General features: G+C 38.5%; 3 protein-coding genes across 3 annotated transcripts; 2 read left to right on the plus strand and 1 right to left on the minus strand.

Annotated features, from left to right (window-relative positions):
- The first annotated feature begins 97 nt into the window (after positions 1–97).
- On the plus strand, positions 98–9,074 carry dnaaf10 (dynein axonemal assembly factor 10). Its single transcript, XM_059358874.1, has 8 exons — positions 98–485; positions 1,568–1,668; positions 1,946–2,076; positions 2,189–2,290; positions 2,437–2,552; positions 3,128–3,262; positions 8,029–8,126; positions 8,242–9,074. Exons 1-8 carry the CDS (start codon positions 300–302, stop codon positions 8,447–8,449), a joined length of 1,077 nt encoding a protein of 358 aa, XP_059214857.1. The 5' UTR covers positions 98–299; the 3' UTR covers positions 8,450–9,074.
- On the minus strand, positions 8,895–22,399 carry LOC131993127 (uncharacterized). The gene is made up of 20 exons (XM_059358873.1): positions 21,647–22,399; positions 21,350–21,557; positions 20,511–20,677; positions 20,016–20,146; positions 19,569–19,735; positions 18,559–18,644; positions 18,114–18,194; positions 17,456–17,570; positions 15,079–15,254; positions 14,535–14,756; positions 14,195–14,397; positions 13,575–13,697; positions 13,045–13,182; positions 12,585–12,834; positions 12,180–12,381; positions 11,698–11,947; positions 11,099–11,226; positions 10,810–10,964; positions 10,208–10,430; positions 8,895–9,382 (listed from the first exon to the last, which is right to left on the minus strand). Exons 1-20 carry the CDS (start codon positions 21,803–21,805, stop codon positions 9,243–9,245), a joined length of 3,324 nt encoding a protein of 1,107 aa, XP_059214856.1. The 5' UTR covers positions 21,806–22,399; the 3' UTR covers positions 8,895–9,242.
- On the plus strand, positions 22,260–24,254 carry c1d (C1D nuclear receptor corepressor). Its single transcript, XM_059358877.1, has 5 exons — positions 22,260–22,383; positions 22,682–22,823; positions 23,081–23,147; positions 23,455–23,510; positions 23,595–24,254. The coding sequence occupies exons 2-5, from the start codon at positions 22,686–22,688 to the stop codon at positions 23,784–23,786; spliced, it is 453 nt and encodes a 150-aa protein (XP_059214860.1). The 5' UTR covers positions 22,260–22,383; positions 22,682–22,685; the 3' UTR covers positions 23,787–24,254.
- The last annotated feature ends 1,047 nt before the right edge of the window (positions 24,255–25,301 follow it).

A 25,301-nucleotide genomic window follows, 5' to 3' on the forward strand; every position in this document is an offset into this window, starting at 1 on the left:
TAGAGAGAAAATAACACATTTATGTGTCAACATCGATAAATATGTCTAGTTTTTATATTGAAATTGAGTTAAATACAACAAAATAACTTTATATCTCATCTGTGTGTTTCAAATATCAAATGTTATTATTTCAAATGTTAACTTGTGTTTTCTACATTTTGTCAGGCACTTCTTTGGGCAGCTGGTCTGGACCTCATTTGTTTTGGTAGGGAGGTCCACCAGACCACCACACAGGTTTTACTTGGGACTTTTACAAGACAATTTCAACCGTTTTACGTATTATTTCACAAACAGCAAACATGTCATCGCCTCTAGCAAAGCCTCAGATCATTGCGCACTTTCAGAAGAGTTTGAACTACACGGTTTTTGACAGTAAATGGATTCCTTGCAGCGCCAAGTTTGTCTGCCTCGGGAACTTTGCGAGAGGAACCGGAGTAATGCAAATATATGAAGTGCAGCACGGGGAGGCTCAACTTATCAAGGAGGTACATAACACTTAAAACATTTTTAAAGTATTTTTACTGTTGTCCCTTTTTAAATGCACAATCTAAGTGGCTTTTGAAGGGCTAGCTAGCTTATCCAGACGCTAAAAAGTCGTTAGGTTATTGTCTCCATAGCAACTACAAACATGAAGACAGCCTGTGACCAAACCATAGACTGTATAAAATAGGACCAAGCGCTTGTAAACACCCTATGACGTACCACTATACTGTATAGTATATGTTATTACAGATTGGCTTAGAACTGTACTACACTAAAGTATGCAGTTTAAATAATAATGCTGTTTTCACCTGCTCAGTGCACCTGTCCTTAATACTGCACTAATTAACATCACTACTAGATCTTAAAGGTTGCTGACCATTAACAGGTCCGTCACTGCATAGACTCCGTACCTATGTTGGCATTTAACTGCCTCCTAACAGGAAAAAAGGGCAATGTAATGCGACTATAACGATAATAATAAAAACTGTGTCAAAGGCTGTATTTAACCCCTGAACCCCCCTCCCCCCACAACAGCACTTGAACAATCATCGGTTAGGAACATTTCTGTTAGAAGGAGTAATTTAAAAAAAGGAAGTCTACAATTGTGATATTTCTGTCATAATTAAAATGTTTTGAATAGCTAGATCCTGTCAAAACCATTGTTTTTTAAATTAAAGTATATACTTGTGGGCACTTGAAAAGGTCTTGTCTATATAGATTCCATTTTAAAAATTAATTTATCACAACAATTCGCCTAGAATTTTTTCCTTTTTTTTAAAAAAAGAAAAAAAAAAGTTGTATGACATTATAACTGTTATACTGCACAAAATACATTTTTAATTGTTTGGAGATCAATGTATGCCACTGATTTAATGTTAACATAATAGGATTACAATTCAAGTGCACCCTTTAAAAGAGCAATGCACTTCTGATTCTTAAGAATATTCACACATGAATGTGAAGTAAATATCCTCAATAAACTAAAACAACAGACCAGAATTTACCGTAAAACCTATCTCAGTATTTATTTTTGCATTGTCTCATTCTTGGAACTAAACAAAACTTTTCCTCACATGTGTTTCAGGTAGAGAAACCTAAACCCATAAAGTGTGGGACATTTGGGGCCACCTCTCTTCAACAAAGACACATAGCAACTGGGGATTTTGATGGAAATCTCAATATATGGTAATTTATCCACATCCACTTACGTCATACTATCTCTGTCTTGCCAGTAAAGGCATGAAATTAAATGGTGTTAGAAACATTTTACCACTTGATGTGCTAACAGTAGAGCCTAAATCTAAAGCTATTTTTATGCTCAATTGGACACTTATAATTGGTTTCTTAGCTATTACATATTTTAAAGATGAACTGCTGTCTTATGAAATTAAAAGAGAGGTAACACTGACCTTGTTTTTAAGCTTACTGGTTCCTTCAGTGCAGATGCTTCTGTTGTTAACAGGAACCTGGAGATGCCTGACGTGCCAGTGTACACTGTAAAAGCCCACAAAGAGATAGTGAATAGTATTGATGCTGTTGGCGGCCTGGGGATTGGCGATGGTGCACCTGAGATAGTCACCGGAAGCAGAGACGGTAAGAGCAATAAGAGGTTAATGCAGATTTATAATTTAGACTTTTTCAAAGCAATGGCACAAGAGAATAGTAAGAAGTTAGCTAAAGCGTCAAATTCCTTTGGATGTTACAGGGACTGTAAAGGTGTGGGATCCCAGACAGAACGATTCACCTGTAGCCAACATGGAGCCCATGGAAGGAGAAACCAAGAGGGACTGCTGGACAGTTGCATTTGGTGCATGAAATATAAGTTTTAAGCTTTATCCAAAACTTCTAGATAAACATGACTGTTTAAGGAATGACAATGGTCCTGTTTCAGACACATGAGTAGGTGTTCTTTACCATCATGAATGAAAAAATCACTGTTCATTGTTCTAACAGGTCATGCCTTCAACGATCAGGACCGATGTGTATGTGCTGGCTATGACAACGGGGACATCAAACTCTTTGACCTGCGGAATATGTCCGTACGGTGGGAAACCAACATTAAAAATGGGGTGAGGTGAACACAACAGAAAAAAAAATGCACAGCCCTCGACACTTCAAGCGAGAATTTTACTTTTGATTTCCATAGTCATGTAGACAGAGTGGCGCCACAGCAAGAAAATTCTCACCATTTCAATATAAAATCATGGGAACAAACTGAGGGATTCAGTCAGCTCAGCTCTGGAACATAAATAGTAGAAACTAATGTTTTTGTTAGGATAAACTGTCCAAACATACATTGTTTCTTTTGCACTGCAACTTGCACTTGAATCAGAATGTAGACACACTCAGGGACAGATGTGGAGACAGAGATGAAAATGACTTCCCAGTAAGACTGTTTGTAAAACCACAGGGGAAGTCTGAGGTGAAAGCATGTTCTCTTCACACGCCATATACAAAGCACTGCACTGACTTTATTACACAGTCATCTCTCTTATTCATCACCTCCTGAATGTACGTGAACCCGCCAGAGGTCATTATGTCCACTTCAACACATTCTGTTGTATGGAGAATAGTTTGTGCTGGAGCCATGCCATGTGATAAATATCCAGGGAGTGACTGTTATTTTTTCTTACATCATGACCAGGTATGCTGTGTGGAGTTTGACAGGAAAGACATCAACATGAACAAGCTGGTGGCCACCTCACTGGAGGGAAAATTCCACGTCTTTGACATGAGGACCCAACACCCCACCAAGGGCTTCGCCTCTGTTTCCGAAAAGGTAATTGACCTGGGTGGAGAGAGCCAGACGGATGTTTGGCTCCCATGTATGGGAAAAATGTCAAAAGGTTATTATCGTTATTATTATTTTTACATTTGTAGGGTACAGAGGGAAATGGGGGAACATGGCGTTCTGACCGTTTTCACAGCTGGAAGTGTTTGCAGATGTATTTGTCTAATATTCTCTGTGGCTTTGTGACACTGGCCAAAAATGACACGGGGCCAGTGAGGAGGGAGAAGTGTGGCGTTTTTTGGGAAAATGCTAGAAAAACACACTTAAATCGGCATTAGTGCACAGCCAACCTCTCAAAGTGTTTGCAAGGTCTGAGGGATCAGAGGCATCCCCTTTCTAAATATTTGTCCAGTTCTTTTCAGTGATCAACAGTTGGCACATCAATGTGTCCAACCATAAATCATAAGGTTCCAGCAGATATTTCGGTCCAACATAAGAAATCAGTGTGCTCAACAAAGTCTTAACAGAAAGCTTTGGATTGTATTTATTATAATGATAATAAACAGCTCAAACAGTAGATTCAAGTAAATAGTGGATTCTTTTTTTTTTTTTTTTTTTTTTTTTTTATTAACGAAGAAACAAAGAAAAGAACAGTGGATTACTTATTAGGAGCCACAATATGAAAACAAAACGCTAAAACACAATTCTAGACAACAAAGACTCAGGAACATATTTACAAATTAGACAATGTACACACAAATAACATACAAAGAATAATATAAAGGATAACCACAACAACAAAAATGAAAACAACGATACACCAGTACAAAGCCACACGGCGAAAACAGACAGATAACCAAAAAAAAAAAAAAAAAAACAACACACACAACAACATAAATTTAGCCCAAACAGAAATATAGAGAGACTGGTAATATACACAGATTCCAGGATAAAAAGAGAATCATATGAAACGTTAATTAAATTCAAAGTAACCCTTGGACCACAGCGATAGCTTTGGACCAATTGATTATAGTTTCAGGTCTAGCATTGTTAATCCTGGCTGTTGACCTCTCAAGAAGACAGACATCAAAAAACAATAAAAGCCAGGTTCTCTTGACATTCATGACAGGTTCAAACCAGTTCTTTATAATGGTTTTCTTGGCAGCCGTAGAAGCTGCTAATATTATTCTTTTCTGCTGAAATGAAACTAAAATGTTGGGATTAGATCCAATAAGATATAGAATAGGACATAAGGGAAAAACTTATCTATAATAGTGTTAGTAATATAATTTATATATTTCCAAAGAGGTTTGACAACTGAACAGGACCAAAACATATGTAGCAAGTCTCCCTTCAAAGCCTCGGTGCATTTAGTGCAACATTCATTGTCAGTTAGTTTCATTTTAAATCTGCGCTCTGGAGTGAAATAAAATCTATGTGCAAATTTATAATGAATGATCTGGTGGGCTAAATTTTTAGATGAAGAGAAAATTGTGTTCCAAATGATAGACCACCTCCACTCTATATTGTAGGATTTAAAGTCATTTTCCCAACTTTTGATTATTGGAAGTGGTTTTAAATTATGTAAGGAGAGTTTCTTATATGTTGAAGCCACCAGTTTAGTTCTGTTTGTAAGAATAGTTACCAAGGGATGCTGAATTAAAGGAGCAGTCCAAGGAACACCATATGTTTTGAGTACAGTGCGAAGCCGAAGATAAAAAAACCAAGAAGTGCCTGGAAGTGAGTAGCTATCCTTCAGATCCTGAAAGGAGAAAAGTCCTTGATGGTTAAAAATGTCGCCTAATACATGTATACCTTGTTTAGACCATTGTGGAAATTCCAAAGGTACAGACCCAGACAGCAAGGCATTATTATGCCAGATAGGTGAAAGTTCATGAAATTTACATTTTATGGAAAAATGTTTTTCTATGCAACGCCAGACATATAATGTGTTTGAGATAATAGGACCCATATAGCGATCTACATTTTTTTGTTTGATAACGGAGAATGGCAAGTCTTGAATTCTGATTGGGGCAGACAAAGCATTTTCTAACGTACGCCATGATGCATCTGAAGAGGTATCCATCCACGTGTTAATGGCTCTTAATTGGAAGGACCAGTAATAATATTTAAAGTTAGGAAGGGAGAGGCCACCTAAAGATTTGGGACGAGAAAGAGTGGATAAGCTAATCCTGGGAGGTTTATCCCTCCATATAAATTTCCTGCATAAAAAATTAAGTTCTTTGAAAAAATGGGCAGGGGGGGGGAGTGGTAACATAGAGAATAAAAAATTAATTCGTGGGAGTATGTTCATTTTTATGACTGAGACACGGCCATGTAGGCCGGCATTCAAAACAGACCAAGAACTGAGATCTTTCTTAACTTTGGAAAGAGAAGAATTGAAATTATCTTTAATTAATTGTGATACAGTAGGTCTGATATGGATACCCAGGTAAGTGAAGCCCAGAGGTTGCAAGGAAACTGGTACGTGGGATAAATCCAAAATTGTTCTTGGTTTAAACAATGGCATAAGTGTGGATTTTGACCAATTTATTTTATAACCTGAGAAGGAGCCAAACTTACTAAAGAGAGTAAAGACATTAGGGACAGAGCTAACAATGTCGGACAGGTACAATAAAATATCGTCCGCGTACAAAGAAATATGATGCGGTGTTCCTTTAATTGTAATAGGGAGGATGTCTTGACTTTCCCTGACTGCCTGGGCTAATGGTTCCAAAGCCAGGGCAAAAAGGCCCGGAGAAAGAGGGCAACCTTGCCTGGTTCCTTTTGATAGAGTGAAGTTAGAGGAGCCAGGGTGACCCGTTTGAACACGTGCAGAAGGAGAGGAGTAAAGTATACGAACCATCTTTATGAAGATGGGACCAAAACCAAAACGATGCAACACTGCCCACAAATAGTTCCATTCTACGCGATCAAAGGCCTTCTCTGCGTCTAAAGATAATACAGCCCATGGGGGGTCGTCAGTTGATGCCTCGATTATGTGTAATAACCGGCGGATGTTGTCAGAAGCCAGACGGCTCTTAACAAACCCGGTCTGGTCTGGATGGATTAGAGATGTGATGCATGAATCTAACCTCCTTGAAAGCACTTTTGCAAATAATTTGAGATCACAGTTAAGAAGCGATAAAGGACGATAACTAGCACACTCCATTGGATCCTTATCCTTTTTTAAAAGAAGAGAAATTAAAGCTATTTTTTGATCTCTGTGAAAAGAGCCAACCAAGAAAGAATAGTTAATAGAGTCAAGGAGGATAGGACCTATTATATGCCAAAGCTCAGAAAGCAATTCAGGAGGAATTCCATCCAGGCCAGGCGATTTGTTTTTTGGCATCGCATCTAGAGCATCCTTGAGCTCTTTTTGAGTAATAGGAGCATCCAGATGACAAGCCTGCGTAGGTGAAAGAGACGGTAGGTTCAGAGAGTTAAGAAACTCTACCATTTCATGGCTCTCATTTGATGTCTCAGAAGAGTACAAAGTAGAGTAAAAAGAAGTAAAAGCATAATTTATATCAGATGGATGAGTGCACAACCTACCATTTCCATCTCTAACACACTCTATAGAGGCCAACTGTTCAGATTTTTTTAATTTTAAAGCCAGGAGCCTACTGGGTCTTTCAGCATATTCATAATGCCTTTGTCGAGTTAAATAGTGGATAGTGGATTCTGAAGGTGGCCTTTGTAGTGTTTTTAGTGTTTGTTAAGAGGTTATGGATTGTTTTTTATTGTAATTTCCTTGTCAGCATATTTACATTGTATTGTGTAATATGTTGCATTACACAAAGGTTAGAACAGACCCTTCTTGAGGGATGGGGGCTGTTCTAAAAGATATCTGACTCGCAACAGGCTAGCCATCTCCTCTGGGCCTGGAGGCGGCCTCATGTAGGCGAAAGCAAAGAAAGCAAGTCGAGTCAATTTTAATTAAAGTGCTAAATTATAACAGCAGTTATCTGAAGATACTTGTCAAATACAGCAGGTCTTGGCCACACTCTATAATTTACAGACCCAATATTGCCCCGAAGCAAGCTAAAAATGTGTGAAAACAAGCAAATGAACAAAAACAGAATAAGCAAAAGCATAAAATTTTCCCCTGACCCCGCTATCCAGCAGATCTGACCCCACGCCTCTTTGTTCTGAGGGACCAACCAGAAATGCCCTCCAACAGCAGTGTCGTTATTCTTTTCTTATTTTTCTTTCTATTTTCCTTTTGTTAATACTGTCTCCCCCTTACACATTCTCTCACCTCTTTATCTTTCACACAGAATCCCATCCACCCACACACACTCCTAAACACTTGTGTATTACAATAAGAAAATCTGAGCCAAACATAATGCCTTTTTTGTTGTCGTTGTTGCTGCTGTTTTGCTTTTGTTTCAGTTTGTCTGAGTCTAGTTCCCCTGCTTGCTCACTTGTATTGCACGATTAACATAGTCCCCATATGTAAAAGACTTGTAACAGCTTTCAACAACGCCAGCTGAAATAAAAGAAAGTGGAGGGTTGGGGAAGGTGTTGGCAGGTAAAAGAGGCCTCAGAGAACAGGAAAGAGCTACTGCATCAATGTCGTAACTTTGAGCAGACCTTAGAATTTAAGTCAATACTGAAATAAAAATAAAAACTGTTTAAGGGACAGCAATCTTGACAAAAATTACAGCAAAGCCACATTTTCTGTCCCTCAGTAAATTAAAGTGGTTTAGAGATTTCCTATTTAGAGGTGTCTTGAAATGTGCTAGGACTTAATTATGCTATTAATAATTTAATTGTTTTGGTAAGTAACTGATCCCCTTTGTTTATTTTAGGCTCATAAGTCGACCATCTGGCAGGTGAGACATTTGCCTCAAAACAGAGACATCTTTATGACTACAGGGGGAGCAGGCAACCTACATCTATGGAAATAGTAAGTGATCTGTCTTTGACAACAACAGTGTTTTGTCCTATTTCAAGATACATAAGTTCTCGTCATGACGGTCACACACATTTAAAAACTATTTGTATTTTGATGTAATTTCCAGCGAGTATCCTGCTCATCGAAGCAAGAAGGACTCAGATGACATGGATGTGGGAGTAGCTGGATCTGTAAACCTCTTACAGAACGTCACTCTGTCCACTCAGCCGATCGCCAGCCTGGACTGGAGCCCGGACAAGCAGGGCCTGTGTGTGTGCTCAGGCTTTGACCAGTCTGTCCGCGTGCTCATTGTCACCAAACTCAACTCGGTGTAAAAAAGCAGACCACAACAGAGACTGAAGGTCAAGATCTGTGCAGCCTGCTACCAAATGAGTCACAGCAGTAGAGACGCATCAACAGTGTGTAAATCACTGCCCTTTTGTGAGGCTGAATTGTCTTTTTATTAGGAGACAACAATTTCCTACTGTGGGTCTTGGCAGCTGTCCCATCTAATTTTTTTACAATCGATACTCATCTTTAGACTTATCTTGCCAGTAGACCGTTTAACTCAAATGAACCTGGAAATCCTCGGTTGGTGTTTTTCTCTGTTAAATGCTTTCTCTGAAAAATGTGTAGTGCTTGGCTGAGCCCTGCAGGCAGTGTTAACCTGTAGTGCAGATAAATACAATGATACCTTTCCTGTTATCAAAAAACACTCTGTTGGGATGAAGAAATGAGTCATACAGCTTCTGGTTTGGAATAACACTTTGGGAGTCAACATTGATTTTTAAAAAATATATTTCCATTTTTGTTGGATGCTCACTGAAACACCTCTTTAGTTGCACTATTGGTGATTTGTGTTGCTTCCAGTTCTGTCTACTGTTGAAGTTTTCACTTTTGATATGTCATTTTTATTGAGAACTCTGTGTTTTCCAAATTAAATGTGCCTTTGGAGAAGAAGATTTTCTCATTTGTCTTCTGTCTAATAAGTAAATAAAGGCAAGAGGATTACTGTATTTATGAACAAAGTTTCTTATCAGCAACACCAGTCTTTTTGGTAAACAGTACAATACAAACTGGCTAACTTAAACATTCACAAAGATTAATACAGGTATTTGTTAAGCATTATTATATCCAGCATTTAAACCTGAAGAAATCCTGTAGGTCCTGATCGTCCTCCTGTCTGTCATTGATCCTTGCATAGACACTCTTCAGTAACTTGTTCATGGACTTCCCATCCAAGATGTCGATGTATTTGTCTATACAACCTAAGAAGACAACCACAGAATACCACATCAATATCACTGCAGTCACATCGACACAAAGAAACATAAAACGCACATTTTCAGGTTGAATTTGGGTTTCTATTAGAACATGTTCACACAATTTACTTGAAAAAAAAACATTACTTTTCTCATCCTGTCCGTCTGAATATACCTGTTAAGCCCCTCTCCTGATAAAACCCAGCCTGCTGATTGGACAGTGTTCCAGATTCTTCTTTAGCACCTTTAGTACCTCTCTTTTTACAATGTGCGAACCTCAAAATGTTTTTTTAGTTTTGTGTTTTATTTGAATTTGTAAAAATAATATTTTTTTTATATATTAACAGAATTAAATTATCCTAACCTGACTTGTGCAAAGTCAGTCATGATCTGACATCATGCTGCATGTATGTACTCTGTGTACTCTAGCCATCAAACCAGTTGAAAATAATACATCTCTATAAATAGCACGTCACAGCATGTCACATGGGCTTGGCTGCATGATTTCAACAAAACACAGTAATTCAACATATTTGTTAAATATAGTCAAGGTGACTACTAAACATATAATGGTTTGCAAATAAATAGTAAGTGAAGTGTTTGTTTAAATTTGCCTGACATTCAAGATGGGTGGAGTTTATCACATAGCCCTGTTTATTTTTTACAAACTAATTTTAAAGACTTACAGACTCAATGTGCAATGTGCAAATACTGCAGGATTTTACCAGATTCTGTTCATGTTTGTCCTGAATCAATAAAATATATAACATTCCCAATAGTCCAATAGTAAGTACTCATTTTCAGAAGAATAATTTTAGTAAAAGCATTTACTTAGGCCCATGACTTTGCCGTATGCTACGAGGCTGTCCTCCAGCTGTGGGTGGTCGTACTGCTCCAGTGTCATCAGCATGCGGACGATCTCTCCTGTGATGAAGGCATCGTCGAAGCTTTGCTCAGCCACAGGCTTCAGAGGGAATCTGCAGTACACCTCCACTGCAGCCTGAGGGTCTGATGGCTCCAGCAGCTGCACCAGCTCAGTGTATGCATCGTGGACCTGGGAAGTTAACCACATTTTACCTGGATTACATCATTTGAGAGAATGAAACACCAGAGATCTGCCAACTGCTTGTAAATGTCTATCAATTGCTACTTTAATTGCTACTTCTGCAAGTGACAAGAAGAGATATAGAAGACATTCCCACAGAAATGTATTTTCTTACACTTGGTGTTTCTATTTTATAGAGACCAACAGTATAACTGTACAAGCATCTCTGTCAGCTAAATGTGGGCAATCATAGACCTACACTTCCCCTGGAGTCACCAAGACTGGAGTCACACTGGTTGATTTTATCTTGTATATTATGCTTTGAAAGCTGCAGTGTAAAACCATTGAGGAAATGCCAGAAATATAACTGCAGAAGATAACAACTGACCCCTGGTGCCATGGAGATGACCTCTTGGTAGAGCTGCTTTGCCTGTTCCTGAGTGTCTGCAGAGCGGGAGAGGGCGCGGGCCAGACCCAGCCGTGAGATATGAGACCTGCGGTTCACTGGACTGGAAACACTCACTTTGTCGACCACATCAGGCTCTGAATAAAAGTATAATTGACCTCTTTTTACAAACCCATGAAGAAAAAGATACCGTAAGATAGATATATGTTGTTAATTGTATTCCATTCCTCATTTACTGTATGTCACTCTTAATATTTTTGTCATGCCTTACCCTCTGCTGTCTCAACAGTATTGGGACGGCAGTCCTGTTTTGACTTGTTGGCAGGGAGCTGGGGTTTAGCACTGCTGCTGGAAGGTTTAGCTGATCTGTCCGTCTTGGATGTTGCTCCAGCTCTCCCCCTATATGAGAGAACATATAATACAAAAGCTCCGAAATGGATTACAAAATAGAGAGACCCAAGTCTGTTTATGTTGTTTTTACAATAAGTTTGTGCTCATACAGAAAATGTGACACACACACACATTTCTCTCAGTGGTAATATCATATGGTCAGAACATACATTATCTCTTCATTTAATGTAGTCCTCAAACTTTTCAGGACTTCTAAATGTTTCTTAATTTAAAAAAATAATTTTAAATACAGATTTAAAACTAAACAAACTACAAACTTTTAGTTTAAAGCTATTCATGTTGAAAAACCGTAAAAGATTGTACCTGACATGAATATTGAAAAGAAGAAAAACAAAAATAAAAAAAGTAAGCTTCCACAGGAAATCATCCATGAATAAATAAATGCGAACAAACATCCACAGATGACCACATATGAACAGGTCGGCCAAGCGCTTGACTCATGCTGCTAGTGTGACTCACCTGGCTGCAGGGGTTTTGGCTGGAGGCTGGGCAGCTTTGCCTCCCCTGATGGGGGCTGTAGCTGTAGGAGCAGCAGCTTTGGTCACAGCTGGTACCACGCGCCCTTGACCAGGCCCGCCCCTGCCACGCTTAGCTCCTCTCTTGGCCACACTGGAGTCAGAGGGCCCTTTCACTCCTGCTGGTTGGGTGATGGGCTGCTTGGCAGCTTTCGCACTTTCAGCCTCTTGCCGGTCCTGCCACCATTTTTGTTCTGATGGGATGGTAATGTTGACATGGAGTTAATTTCCAAAAGGGTTTCGTAAATGTTTAATGCAAAGTGTTTTCAGAAGAGCAGGGCCACAATTATCAAATGGCTGATTTGTCATGAGTGCCCTACATTTAATTTTCACATAAATTAAATATTAGGTGCAGCTTTACATAATTATTTTGCAAGCTGTGATTCTGAGTGAAAATCACAGAGTAATCTTATTATGCAGACTCACTGCTCAGCTGTTCAAGTGGCTCTCCACTCTGAGTCTTGTGTTCCAGCTCAATGCTGGCCTGGAAGCTGAGGCAGGCATCACTTATGGCTTCTTTTGACCTGTCTGAATTTGGGTTGCTGTCATATTGGGCCAGCTGTGCCAGACCCAGGAGACATAGGGCATGGCTGTCCCGTGGTGTGGTCACTACTGCTAGCTGGCATGCCTGTAAACAGCAGCAGGGAAGGTATGCAGTAGTTACAAGTCTGATTTCTCTATCACACCAGAAACGCATGGGCATAACAGTCAATAAATTAACTAGCCATCTTGCTACAAGGCACAGCAACCTAAAACACTGGTAGAGTTCAGTGGTATAAGCAAACTGAATATGTTAAAATACAAATAAAATAGGCATTCTGTATACTTTACCCTCTCTTGCATGTCCAGCAGTTCCTGACAGGGGGCGATAGAGCTGAGGCGTATGAGAGCTGTGAGGGCCTGGCATCTCTTTGCCACCAGGGACTGCCTCTCGATGTCAGACTTGGCCTGACGCTCACCCTGCTGGATCAGTCTCTGCAGCATGGAGAAGTGAGCATCCAGGAGCACCCACTCCAGCTGCTCCCTTACCTCGCCACGACACACACACTGACTCACACTCTGGGCAGTCAGCACTGCTACGCTGAAGCATTCCAGCACAGAGACGAACAGACACAGGGCTTTTTCATACAGTGCTTCACCACTTATTAATCTGGGTCATACTGATGTGAGTGTTCACACTTTTCTTTGAATCACATGGTCACAATGGAGATGAGTCAGCCAGCTAATATGAGCTGAGATCCAGATTACAAACACTCTGTAAAGAGGTTACAAAATTCTTGTTTGTACATACATGTGATAGACCTGCTCTGCACTCATGGCCTTCCCAGACAGTGTGTTTCTCTGCTGCAGCTGGCCCAGAGTGAGAAGGCCTCGCAGGAAGTGTGTGCTGATGCTGGACAGAGGGTCTGACAGATCCTGCTCCACCCAGCTGTACACAAACCATGATAGGAATAACAGAAAATCAGCCATAATGACAAGGATGAACTTGCATACAAGTAAAACAGGCAAATCCAAGGCAAAAGCTTTAGCTCGTTGATTATAACAGTTAACCAGCAAATTTGTCAACTAATAAAGAATCAGATTTATAAATGTTCAACCAGGTTTTCTTCACTTCAAATTAAAATCTTTGTGTTCTGCCCAAAATGTGTGTTTCTGCAGACAATGCCGGACTTTTTCACCATCCTATTCTTCCTCCTACAGGCTGAAGGAGAACTTCCTGGTACATTTCTGATACTGCCATGCCCTCACACTCTCTCCCTCTCTCACTGGATGCATCCATCTCCACCACACACACACATGAAGACACACACAAATGCAAACCTCTTGCTGCATCGCTGGCTGACAAAGTGCTCCAGTCCTTGATGCAAGAACAGAGCAGCTTCCTTCTCTGTGTTCTCAGAGGCTTTCTGCTCCTGCTGCAGCAGAGACAGCCCAGTGAAGAATCTGACAAATATAAGGCACAGAAGACAAGTTGAAGACAAAACTCTGTAGTTTTACGTCGATTTAGACCACACCCTGTTGAACTGCCAGGCTTTGTCTCACATGTGTTTCTACACTAATCCTGTTTATTCCCTAATCTCTGTATGGTCATATGAAGAGAAGGTCAAGAGGTTGGTCAAAGCTGCTCTTATGTAACACTGACACAGAAAAAGGATATGCATGCTTTCATCTAGTTATTTATACTCTATTCCTGCTTTAGCAACAAGTCAATACCTGAGCTCCAGCTGAACAAAAGGTTATTTTAGGTTTTTAATATGAGCTGAAATACATGACTTTGTACTGCATCTATATTTTTTCATTGGCTGCCTGTGAGTTTAAGAATCAATTCCAGGATTGATCACTGAAAATCTGTATGCATGATGGTCGTTATTATTACTATTACAGCTACTGACACAACACAAGTTCTGCTTCTACTAACCAAAATACTTCTGTGACCTGACCTGAGTGCAGGATGTAGTGGGCGCAGTGCCAGGCCACTCTGGAGGTGCTGCAGGGCTTCCCTGCTCCTCCCCTGCAGAAGCAGAAGCCTGCCTACGTGGAGGCTGTACTCCCAGCTGTCAGGACTCAGAGACCAGGCATCCAGGTACTTCATCAGGGCCCGGTGAACACAACTCTCTTCATCCAGCACAGCTGCACTGCTGTCCTGCAACAGAGGGAGTTCAGTTTCATCTGCCATATATTGATCAGTGATTATTTAGTGGGTGTCTTTCTAAAAAGTCCCTCTTTGACATTTACTTTTTCCGTGAAGTAAAACTTAGAAGCAGCTTATGACACAGTTACCTTGCCAGATTTCTTTGAGAGCCAGATGTAGAGTGTCTGAACATAGTCTGCTTTGCTGGACTGCCCCTGCTCTCTGAGCTGCTGGTATTCTTTATCCAAGGCCTGCAGCTGGTTCTCCACCGTGGGCGTGCCAAGGAAACCGTGGAGCTTGCACACAGCCAGGATGTCGTCTTGGCGTGCTGTTGATTTGGCATCGCTTAATTCATCTCTGTGTCTGTCCGTCTGGAGATGAACGAATCAAAAGGTGAGAAGTTGGTTTGTCTCCAGCTGCACAATTTACTGTTCTCTGATGTAAGGAACATTTTAACCAATAATTAATTAACATTAACATTAGCATTAGCATTTAAAAATGTAGGGTGAGGCCCATACACACACATTTAGCAAAACAATACTATTCTAACATTTCCTTTAAGCTTTGCCAGTCTTTAATACATGCTTCATTTGAATTGCTACTGTAAATGTGACTTTTCTGAGGACATTTCACTTTTAAACCCAAATGATATGACGCCATGACTTCTCCTGTTTTTATCCTCCTTGACTCTACCTTCCTCTGGAGGCCATACATCTCTGTAGCATAGTACTGCTCCTCCAGAACGAGACCAAGCAGGAAGTGGAGTCTGGCTTCTCTGCAGCTGAGTCTGATAGCAGATGCATAGTGGACAGCGGCCTGCTCCAGGCTATGTAAAGGAGACTGGCCATCATCATACAGCAACACGTCCCCTGTGTAAAATGTGCGAAACAAACACTGTGGTATATGATATGTACACATCGGCAAACAAGACCAGAGACTATTTGCATATATCGTGAAATAATTTGCATTACTATTCAGCTGAAAAACAAACAATTCACAGTTAGTATTATATGCTTTGTATTCCAGGCAACACCAGGTTTATGAGATGACTGAGTGTTTTGTATGGACAATTCAATGATCACTTTATATTATAAAGCTTTAAAATCTTTTACTGAACTTTTGACTGTACATACATTTAAGAAGAATGAACTACGTGTCTACTACAAAAAAATAAAGAGTTATTTAACTGAAAATACTAAGATTTAGTTAAGAAAGAAGAGCAGGATGAAAAGGTATTTGCTTTAACTTAGGACTAAACACTGAAGACTTTAACTTTTTTGGTTGCTTTTCTGTGCTACGCTCTCAAGAAAAAAGTCTCATATTGAAATGAAACTCTTCTGCTTCCATTTGAAACAGTGGTTCTGTTTCATTCAAGAACACTTCACAGTACACTGCATAATAAAGAATAAAAGGATCTTCCATTTGGCCGCCTTCTCTCTTTCGCTTACGAATGATTGCATGCGTCCTTTGCATGAAATATTCAGAGAGTGCAGCTTCCCTTGGCAAGAGCGCCCATTATCTGTCCGACTGCACTGATGTCACAGCTTTTATATTCCAGAGAATATTGCAAAACATGCTCAACAAGCCCTTTCTGCAGCAGCTGGTGTATTCTATTTTACTTTTACCAATCATCTAAAAGATTTCTTGAACTAACAGAAATAAGATTTTAAAAACTCCACGGTCTGTTCACATTTAGCATAGCATGCACCTAATGTTGTTGTATCCAGCTTATAGTCTCTTGAAAATATATTGTATATGGTTTATTGTTTATATTGCAAAGTGATACGACATCATCCTTGTGTTTTGCAAGACAAGAGGTCAGACCAAACAACACTCACTCATCATCCTCCAATGCAGCTCGTTCAGTTACAACAGAAAAAACTTGATTATATTTTAATAGGTGGACATTATCTGTCTCTATCGCTTGCTATCTCATGCCAGCTCCCCCACCCTACTTCTCTTCATCTCTCGCTCTCTGGTGTTACTTGTCAGTTCAGTTCCAATGACTTTCATTCAGTCCTCTGGGATCCGTCTCGAATGTCACTTCTCAGAGTCATCAAACAATTAGCGGGGCACAAGTAGCTGAGAAAAGATGAGCAGTAACTTGAGTGCCTAGCACGTCAGAAAGAGGAGGAGGTTCCAGAGGTGACCACTAAGCAGAACCATTTTCATGTATTTTTTAATGGTTGAAGTTGAGCTGCTGTGGCAAAGCAGGGCAGGGAAAATGACTCTTCTGTCCCCTGGCCAAGGTCGCATTTAAACACGCACCAGACTGTTTCGCTGTTTAACGAACTGTGGAATATAAAGGAAACTCTCTCTGGAGCTCTCTGTTAGTGGGTGGTAATTTAGAAAGACTAACCTACATTATATAAGTAACAAGAATAACAAAGAAGGGTTTTAATGCAAATATGGTAAGATGGAGTCTAATACAGGCATATATCAATAAATTAGAATATCATAGAAAAATGTATTCATGTCAGTAATTAAACAAAAAAGTGGAAATAACACATAATATAGATCCATTACACACAGAATGAAACATTCCTTGTCTTAATTTAATTTAAAAAAAATGAATGTCTTTTTAACATTTAGACCATTAAGACCTGAAATCCAGTTTCTCAAAAAATTTGAACCATTTTTAAAAAGTATGTTTAATCTGGAAATGTTGACCTCTGAAAAGTATGTCCATCTATGTGCACTCAGGACTTAGTTGGGGTTATTTGACGACTACTGTAAATTTACTTTTCCATGTTATTCTTATGTATTGAGATGCACCTGTATGTACTGAATATTCATATTTACACTCCCTGAAAAATCTTCTCCTGAAGAACAAAAGAAAAATACATAGCATTTGTATTAATATACTATCATGAATGGTCAAGATTACTTGACTGAAATTATAAAAATGTAGAGGTGGGAAATTATTGGAGGCAGTGTTGTATATCACAGATTAAAGCAAGAGGAATTAAGCTCTCACACTGTTGCATTTAGCATGGTTTCCAGTAGACTTTGCATGATTTCTCGACTTTCCTTTTATTTATGATATGTTTGGTTTGGTTGTGCTCCATACCAGGTTTTGGAAGGTGTTGCCGGTAGAGTTTCAGGTTATCCTGAGCCAAAGCACACAGTCTGTCCACATTGTCTTCTTCCACTGACATTTGTAGTCTTTTCTCCCAGTTACGCACCTGCAGTAGACAAATAAGTAGACAATAATCCACCAAGTTTAACATGCTAAACTGTGAAGTAAAACATCATCTCATATTATAAAGTGAGGTTAAACATCCTGTAAATTGTATAAGGTTTGGGTTTTTCAAGGGGAAAACTATTTAAAAAATAAAAATAATATTGCTGACTTCAGTTTGATCAGCAACTAAAGTCATAGTTAACCCACTTATTTATTTATTTTTACCACAAGAGCTTTATTTCTGTACCATGTGTATTACATCCTGGATGATGTGATAATAACATCAGAATCAATAAGGCATTTTTTCTTTTGATGAAAAATAATGTTTACAGTGATTTTGACTAAGCATTTGACCCTGGGTTTGATCTCTAATCTGTAAAAGTGGGATTAATTTGTAGTATGTAGGATTAAACAAACAACCATTTGAGTGGGGGAAAAAGCTGAATAACCCTTAAAAAAACATCCATATGCTGAATGAATGGTAAGCCTACTGATGGGGTTTAAGCCTGTATACCGATATTGCACATTAAAATAGATTTATTACCTCCAAACTGTGTTTAGTCTCGATCTCCAAACAACTGGATGATGCAAAGTGTTTCTTGTACCAATCAGTCTCTGTGACATTCTGAAAATGAACATGAGAGATGTGGTAAACAGATTCAATAAATAAAGATCAGAACTGTCAGTTAGATTGAAGAGCTTGGGTTCTTTATTGCTAATGAGGGTATTATAACAGTTAATATAATGCAAAAACACTGACATGCCTCTGCATTCCAGCCTCACATGCCTTGCACACAAATTACCATTTTATCCACTCGGACAACTGTGTCACTACCACACACATGAACATTAGATACTTTTACTGTGGAAGTTGAACCATCACTTAGTCACTGTGAAGGGAGCGTTGACTTGTAAATAAAGGATGGGCAGTCAGGGTCGATAGCAGTGATTCTGGCAGTGCAGAGTGCTGTTTAATCTTTCATTCTGACCTTTGCATCCAGGTCCCCTGAGGGCTTGTGTGGACAGTCCATGGAGTGTGACCCCAGCTCAGACAGTTTCATCACACTGTCACATCCTTTGTTAAAAAAAACACATCAAAGACACAATATATCACACACAAGAAGTGGATATCAGTGTTGTCCTTTACTGAAACATGTAACAGAATAGGCCACTTAAATGACACATTTGTGACCAGTTTAATCAAGTTATTATCTTTTTTATAAATCTAATTGTGCTGTCAGTTTAACTAACAACCCTAAAAATGAAGGCAACCGAGTAATACGTGAGTAGAACTACTTTAGTGAAGTCTATTTCATATTGTTTTGATTCCACTTTTCTCTGCAAGTTTTTGGGGAAAAAATCAATTTGAAGGTGATCATCCAAAAAATGATTATTCATCTGACTAAGCAGGAGAATGTTCAAATGAGGCCGGACATGAAATGCTTTTCTTTCAGCTGACAACAGCCAGTTACATGAGGTCTTAGTTAAGTAATAATATCCCCCTCATTAGAGTAACATAATAGTTGTCCACAGTAACATCATGTCACATGATAGTACAGGGAGTGTAATCCGGACTGCTGAGAGGTAAGGCAAGGAGTGTATGTGGCAAGTTAACAATGTCATTAAGTGGCAGTCCTTCTCTAGAGGCAGAAATAATTCAACTGACGGAGGAAAATCTCAATAGTAGAGTCAAAGAATCAGTTACTCTGAGTGTAGGTTAACTGTGTAAAAAACATTAATGGCAAGGAATGTAGAGGTCTGAGAGGAACCATGAAATGTTAATAACTTTTTTATTATTTGATCAATGCGACATTCATGTCTTCGGAGGTTAGCAAGCTATTAACCTTCCTCCTATCTTTACCACTTGCTTTTTTGAAGAAATATTAGTGGTTCTATTACTCTAAAGATTGACCTTGACTTGAACGATAAGAGCTTTGCTTCCACAGCAGCTCTTCTTTATTTACATCTCTCTTTGAAGAGCTGACACTCAAAACTTCACCTCTGTAAGTAAAGAAACACTTGACCAGAGCAGCCGACATCTTCCTGTCAAGGTCCAGTTCGACAACCTTCCAGCCGTCTCTCAGAGGACAGCCGCTAAGTGGGTCGACTTTTGATCTACGTGCCAACATCTCGATATGAGGCCTTGAGAAGATGTGCTTTGGGTCACTGCAAATTAACAGGAAAAACAACATTTGTTGAACCAATTTAGAAGGTGCTGATGCATATTGCAATTTCTTTTTTTTATTTGAATTCCTAAAGTATAAATAAATGTATTTTACTTTAATTCATAGTAAATTTTACCAATACATAAACTCTTAAGTACTTATTTCAGTCATTTATCTTATCTAAAAAAAAAAAAAGAAATATAGTATTTAATAGAGGAGGCAACTGCTGTGAGAGCTGCTATTATTTTCTCGTACATAGTGTCTTCCTATTTACGTCTCACCTGTGGTTGATAGACACAGGTCTATAGAAAGCACTCAGAGATACTGGACATTCATAGTCCAGCTGCTGTTTCCCATCAGTGAAGGTCACAGCCACAGGAAATAGCCCTCGAGTCACCAACACTGTGTACACCTGATAGAGTCAAAGGGTTTAGTGCCTTTGAAACAAAACTCAAGTGTTCTATCAAACCTAATATGACAAAGTCTACTCTTAAAAGCTGACAGCTGAGAAACCAAAAGTGTGTGTGTGTGTGTGTGTGTGTGTGTGTGTGTGTGTGTGTGTGAGAGAGAGAGAGAGAGAGAGATAGGGAAGCTCTAAAAATGTAAGGAAACTACAGGTTAGATAGGCTATTAGACAGGGATGAGGTGAACTGCAAAGCTATGAAGGTGTACGTTTTGATTTATTTTATAAAGTCTACGGTTTTGACATAAAATACCAGTTAGTGTGAAAGTGTGAAACACACATAATTCTGTTCTCTTCTCATGTCTCATCCTACCTGTGAATTACTGCCATCTGCTGAACAAACTGAGATCTCCACCACAGTGTCTCCAAAATTCAGCGGGACTGGTTGAGAGCTGTCTCCCTGATTCACTGTAACCTTTATGTTTTTGTCTGGCACCTTGGGGAGCAGGGTCACAGCATTACAGTGAAAGGGAACAATGCCTGCAGAAAAAAAATATTTTACAGTGAGAGCAACAAAGAACAAAATACCAACAAAAATCCCCCAATGAATCTTATTTTTAAATTAGCCATTACACAGAGAATATAGGCGACTGCATGTAATCCTACAATATAATGAAATATTATTGCTACTACAATTAGTCAACTAATCAATTAGTCAACCAAAAACTGATATTTTGATAATGGACTCTCAATTATGAAGATTTTGTGCATTTGAATCAAATTTTAACTCAATATCTTTTATCTTTAACATTTACATATTTAATTATTTCTGCGGTAAGTTATATGCCATTCATTTATATATTCAAACATATTACTTTCCATTTAAATTTTTCATGAATCGGTTAGTGCTTCAATTAAATAAGTATTTCTTTGCTCTTTAAAATATAAAAAAAATGCCTAATTAAAAAATACTACTTTAATACAACTGGCTTACAGTTACTACTTTCATTTTTCTGTTGTTATTTTTCATTCTCTCATTGTTTTATTGTTTTTTTTTTATTGTTTATTGTTTTGTTTTTAACGCTATACTGTGAAGCACTTTGAGCTGCATTTTATGTATGAAAGGTGCTGTCCAATTATTATTAAGTAATTATTATTATTATTATCATCATCATTATTAGTATTAGTATCTCACATCAATTTTGTACTCACTGTTATATTCGTAGATTTTTGTGCAAAATGCTGGATGAAGTAGAATATCTCCTTCCAAAGCCAGATCACTGAGTTCTGCAACCTTTGCAGAGAGCCTGGTGATTTCCACACAGTATTTCTTTAAAGTGCCATCCTCAGCTACCACCTCAATTTCCACTCTGTTTAACCCATTATTCAGTTTAATGGTGCTGGAGCCGTCACCAAATAGCTGAAATATAACACACACATAAACAAAAAGTGGTTACATTTTATGTTTAATTTACTAGATTTACCAACAACTTGCAGGACAGTACTCACAACACTGTATGTAGCTCCACAGTCACTGGTAATCAGGTCCAAAGTCACTTTGCTGACATTGCTCTCCACTGTCACTTTGTAGTCTGTAACTTCTGCTGTGAACGCTGGATGCAGTTTCCCACAGGAGACAGACAGCTTCTCCAAATCACAGTTATCCATGTCTCAAGCCTCTTTCACGACTGGTTTACTTGTGCTCAGCTACAACAGTAGGTGTGTACGGTCCAAAATCCTAAACGTACTTTAACTGCTGTATCGTCTGACATGCCAGCAGCTACATTTACCTCCCTGACGCCTTGGGTTACCATAGTAACAAGAACACCTTCGCTATTAAAGTACTTCAGCTAATGCTAGTTAGTTTATAAGCCTAGCCTTTAAATTATTTCAACGCATTCGTTTTTTATTTAAAAAATCGCCCAATGACTAATATGAAACAATAAGACCAAAAACATTTTGGTCGTTTATAAAACTAGTCTGTGAAATTTGTTAAATGCTTTTTTTCCCCCGAAAAAAATAAATGTAAAGAAATAAAAATAAACTGTGTTTGTTGAAGTATGTTTTCTCAGCCGTTATCAAGTAAATAACAAAATAATAATAATAATTTAAAATGTTGAGATAAGTAGTTCTTCAAAACGGCAGACGGCAGTAGAGTACGGAGTAGGAGGAGAAGAAGAAGAAGTTGTAGTTCTATTTTGGCACGTCACTTCCTGTCGACTAAAGCGTGGTGCGTGCTAAGAAAGGTAAAACAGACAAGAAACTTTATCTAACATTAAATATCATCCAAATCGGTTACCAGACTTTTATTGCTGTCAAGCCAGTTATGAGTGATGCTAAACAAATTGTTGATAAGTGTCACTTTATTTCTGTTCATGTAAACGTTTGCCTGCTGTCATGTTAGCACCGTGTGCAAGCTATCTTACTAGCTAACCTACCTAGCGTCAGCTAACATTGCAGATTTGATGAAACAGATGAAACAAACTTTTTACAACAGCGCTTCATAACGTTGCATGCTCGCTGAATGTATTAACTATTCACCAGGACAATGGCAGCGGGTAGCAATACTGAGGACTACCCTCAGGAGATAGACGAGCAGCTCACAGGTTTCGACTCCTCAGTTTCTTCTGTCAAAACCATGTTGGAGAAGCTGATGTCGATGCCCAGGAACGACCTGCTGCAAAAGGTGAGTTTACGTCCATTCTCTATTAAGTGTCCGTAAGACAGGAGTGAAAAGGTCAAGTAACTTGCATTTGCATTTCATGCTAAACATAAAGTCACAATAAAGCATAATATTTCCAGGAGTATGTGGTGTAGATAAGTGCAGATTAACACACTCTTAACGTATTTATTGCTTATTAGTTACTGTGGTGTTTTGAGTCAATGATGTTGATGCTTTGTGTACAACTGGTACTAATCAAACTAAGTCTGGTTCATTGACAGCTGGACCCTTTGGATCAAGCTAAGTTGGATCTGATGTCTGCCTACACCCTTAATTCATTATTCTGGAGTAAGTTTTTTTGCATCTACTGTGAATATTTGGAGGGATTATACATTCAAGGCAGGTAGTAAAAATTTAATTATCTGAATTTTTTTCAACATAGCCTGAGTTAATATCTCTCTGTCATCTCATGACATGGACTTCAGTGAGGAAATTACATATATTGTGATAGCAAGATACTATCAGTTTTACTTACATTGTCTAATTATGTAGTATGAGTGTATATATATATATATATATATATATATATATATATATATATAATTTATTTATTTTTGACATATTGACATTTTCTTACTTGTCTTCTTGTTTACAGTGTACTTGGTTACCCAAGGAGTAAATCCCAGAGAACATGGAATCAAACAGGAACTGGTATGTATGATTTCTCTGCACTATCTTTAACATTTTTAAACCTTCCATATTCTAATTCCTCTGGAACCATTCTCTTTTCTTTAGGAGCGAATAAGGACATACATGAACAAAGTGAAAGAGATTACAGACAGGAAGAAAGCTGCCCGTCTGGATAAGGGGGCTGCATCACGTTTTGTAAGAAATGCTCTCTATAACCCGGACGAGAAAGAGTCTAGGAAAAAAGCAGCAGACACAACGCCTGATACTCTGAAGGCAAAGCGTTCAAAGCAGAGCTGAAATAATGAAAGAGCTGGACAGACTCGTCCCTCTGCATTTGTTTTTGTTTTTTTACCTCTTCTGGGGACATCAAACTTTTGCTCACAAGGCACCAAAGCAAGTGTTGTGTTACGGGCATCATAAAAAATACACATTCATGTTTATCTGGGTTGCTCCCCAGTCGAATACACAATACACCATCTCAGGTTTTGATGAATGTATTGCTGCTCCAGAATGTGATAGATTCAAGGCTGTAATATTTTTCTAATGTTACCACTTCATTGCAAAAGTCTAATTTAGAAAATTGAGTACAAACCTAACCTAGGTGAAAGAACTTTTTTTTTTCTCAGTTTTGGAAGTGATTCTATGAATCATTGTTTTTTTTTTTACACACATGCCATGTGTCAAACATGTATAGATGAAACTTTTTTTTAACAATGTTTAGGATTTTGACTTGGATATATATATATAAAAAAAACTCACCAAATACGATGTTTGATTTGTTCTTTTTTCTTTAAACTGTTATACAATTGTTACACCTGAAACTTGACTGAAATTAGTTAAGTAAATTGTAAAATAGTTGTTATCCAAGTGTCCAACCTCCCCTCTATAGACCTTGTTCACATTTTGCCATAGTCACAGTAGGAAAATCACAGGTGTAACTGACAAAATTAATAATGGCTGAGTTGCATTTAACTGATTCAGTTTGAGGTTCCTGCTATTGTGCTTGCTGCCAAACTCTCACAGCTTACTGGGTCACTTGATACACTGGAGCCATCATTAGTTTTAATGGTAACACCTGTGATTTTCTTGCTATGACATGTCGCAATGTCTCATGTGAAAATGGCTTTTGGCAAAGGCCTGTTCAAAGCTCTGTTCAACAGCTTTGTTGCTATATTACATCCCAGAGACGTGTGCTTATAGTTATTACTCTGTAGTAGCACACAGGAGGGCTGAGTTAAAACAAGTGAGTCAAAGCTGTTTTTACCTCATGACATGGCGTTCTAGATGGTATAGAGGCTACTGGGTAAATCACTCGCTAACTGATTAATAAATGATAATCGGTAACAATAACCAACCTATTGACAGCAAATGTACTGGATGAGTTTACTTATTCACAATTGATCATACAGTACCTACTGTATATTGAGCTGTGGTTTAAAGGAGTCTTTGTTGCACCCTGGCTGGTGCTTTTTCATATTAAATACTTTATTTCTTAAGAGCCAGGCTGGTTCTGTTTATGTGATGAGGTTCAGCAGAACATTTTATTTATGTCTCCAAAGTGGGATCTAAACTTGCGTTAGTGTTTATGTAGTGCTAAATATGTTCCTTGGCAGCCATTGGGCAGTATTTTTGATAATATTTTCTTTCTTTCATATAATTAACACAACCATATGTTCATATTGTTATGCTGAGTCTCTTAAATTATAGGACAAGTAGACCTACATAGAAGTTTATAAAAAACATTGAGTAAAGAGGTAGGCTTTATGGACTAGTTCAAATTGTGTCCTACTCAATACAAATCAGGCGGAGCAT

Source organism: Centropristis striata, chromosome 20 (genome assembly GCF_030273125.1).
Source record: "Centropristis striata isolate RG_2023a ecotype Rhode Island chromosome 20, C.striata_1.0, whole genome shotgun sequence".
Taxonomy (NCBI): Eukaryota; Metazoa; Chordata; class Actinopteri; order Perciformes; family Serranidae; genus Centropristis; species Centropristis striata.

Excerpts from the sequence above, each read along its gene's own strand:
- dnaaf10 (XM_059358874.1), top strand. The coding sequence starts at position 300 with ATGTCATCGCCTCTAGCAAAGCCTCAGATCATTGCGCACTTTCAGAAG. Across the intron at positions 486-1,567 it reads AGGCTCAACTTATCAAGGAG|GTAGAGAAACCTAAACCCAT; the intron begins GTACATAACACT and ends CATGTGTTTCAG. Across the intron at positions 2,077-2,188 it reads AGTCACCGGAAGCAGAGACG|GGACTGTAAAGGTGTGGGAT; the intron begins GTAAGAGCAATA and ends TGGATGTTACAG.
- LOC131993127 (XM_059358873.1), bottom strand. The coding sequence starts at position 21,805 with ATGGATAACTGTGATTTGGAGAAGCTGTCTGTCTCCTGTGGGAAACTG. Across the intron at positions 15,255-17,455 it reads GCAACACCTTCCAAAACCTG|GGGACGTGTTGCTGTATGAT; the intron begins GTATGGAGCACA and ends CATTTTACACAG. Across the intron at positions 14,398-14,534 it reads TCTCAAAGAAATCTGGCAAG|GACAGCAGTGCAGCTGTGCT; the intron begins GTAACTGTGTCA and ends CCTCTGTTGCAG.
- c1d (XM_059358877.1), top strand. The coding sequence starts at position 22,686 with ATGGCAGCGGGTAGCAATACTGAGGACTACCCTCAGGAGATAGACGAG. Across the intron at positions 22,824-23,080 it reads GGAACGACCTGCTGCAAAAG|CTGGACCCTTTGGATCAAGC; the intron begins GTGAGTTTACGT and ends GTTCATTGACAG. Across the intron at positions 23,148-23,454 it reads CCTTAATTCATTATTCTGGA|TGTACTTGGTTACCCAAGGA; the intron begins GTAAGTTTTTTT and ends TCTTGTTTACAG.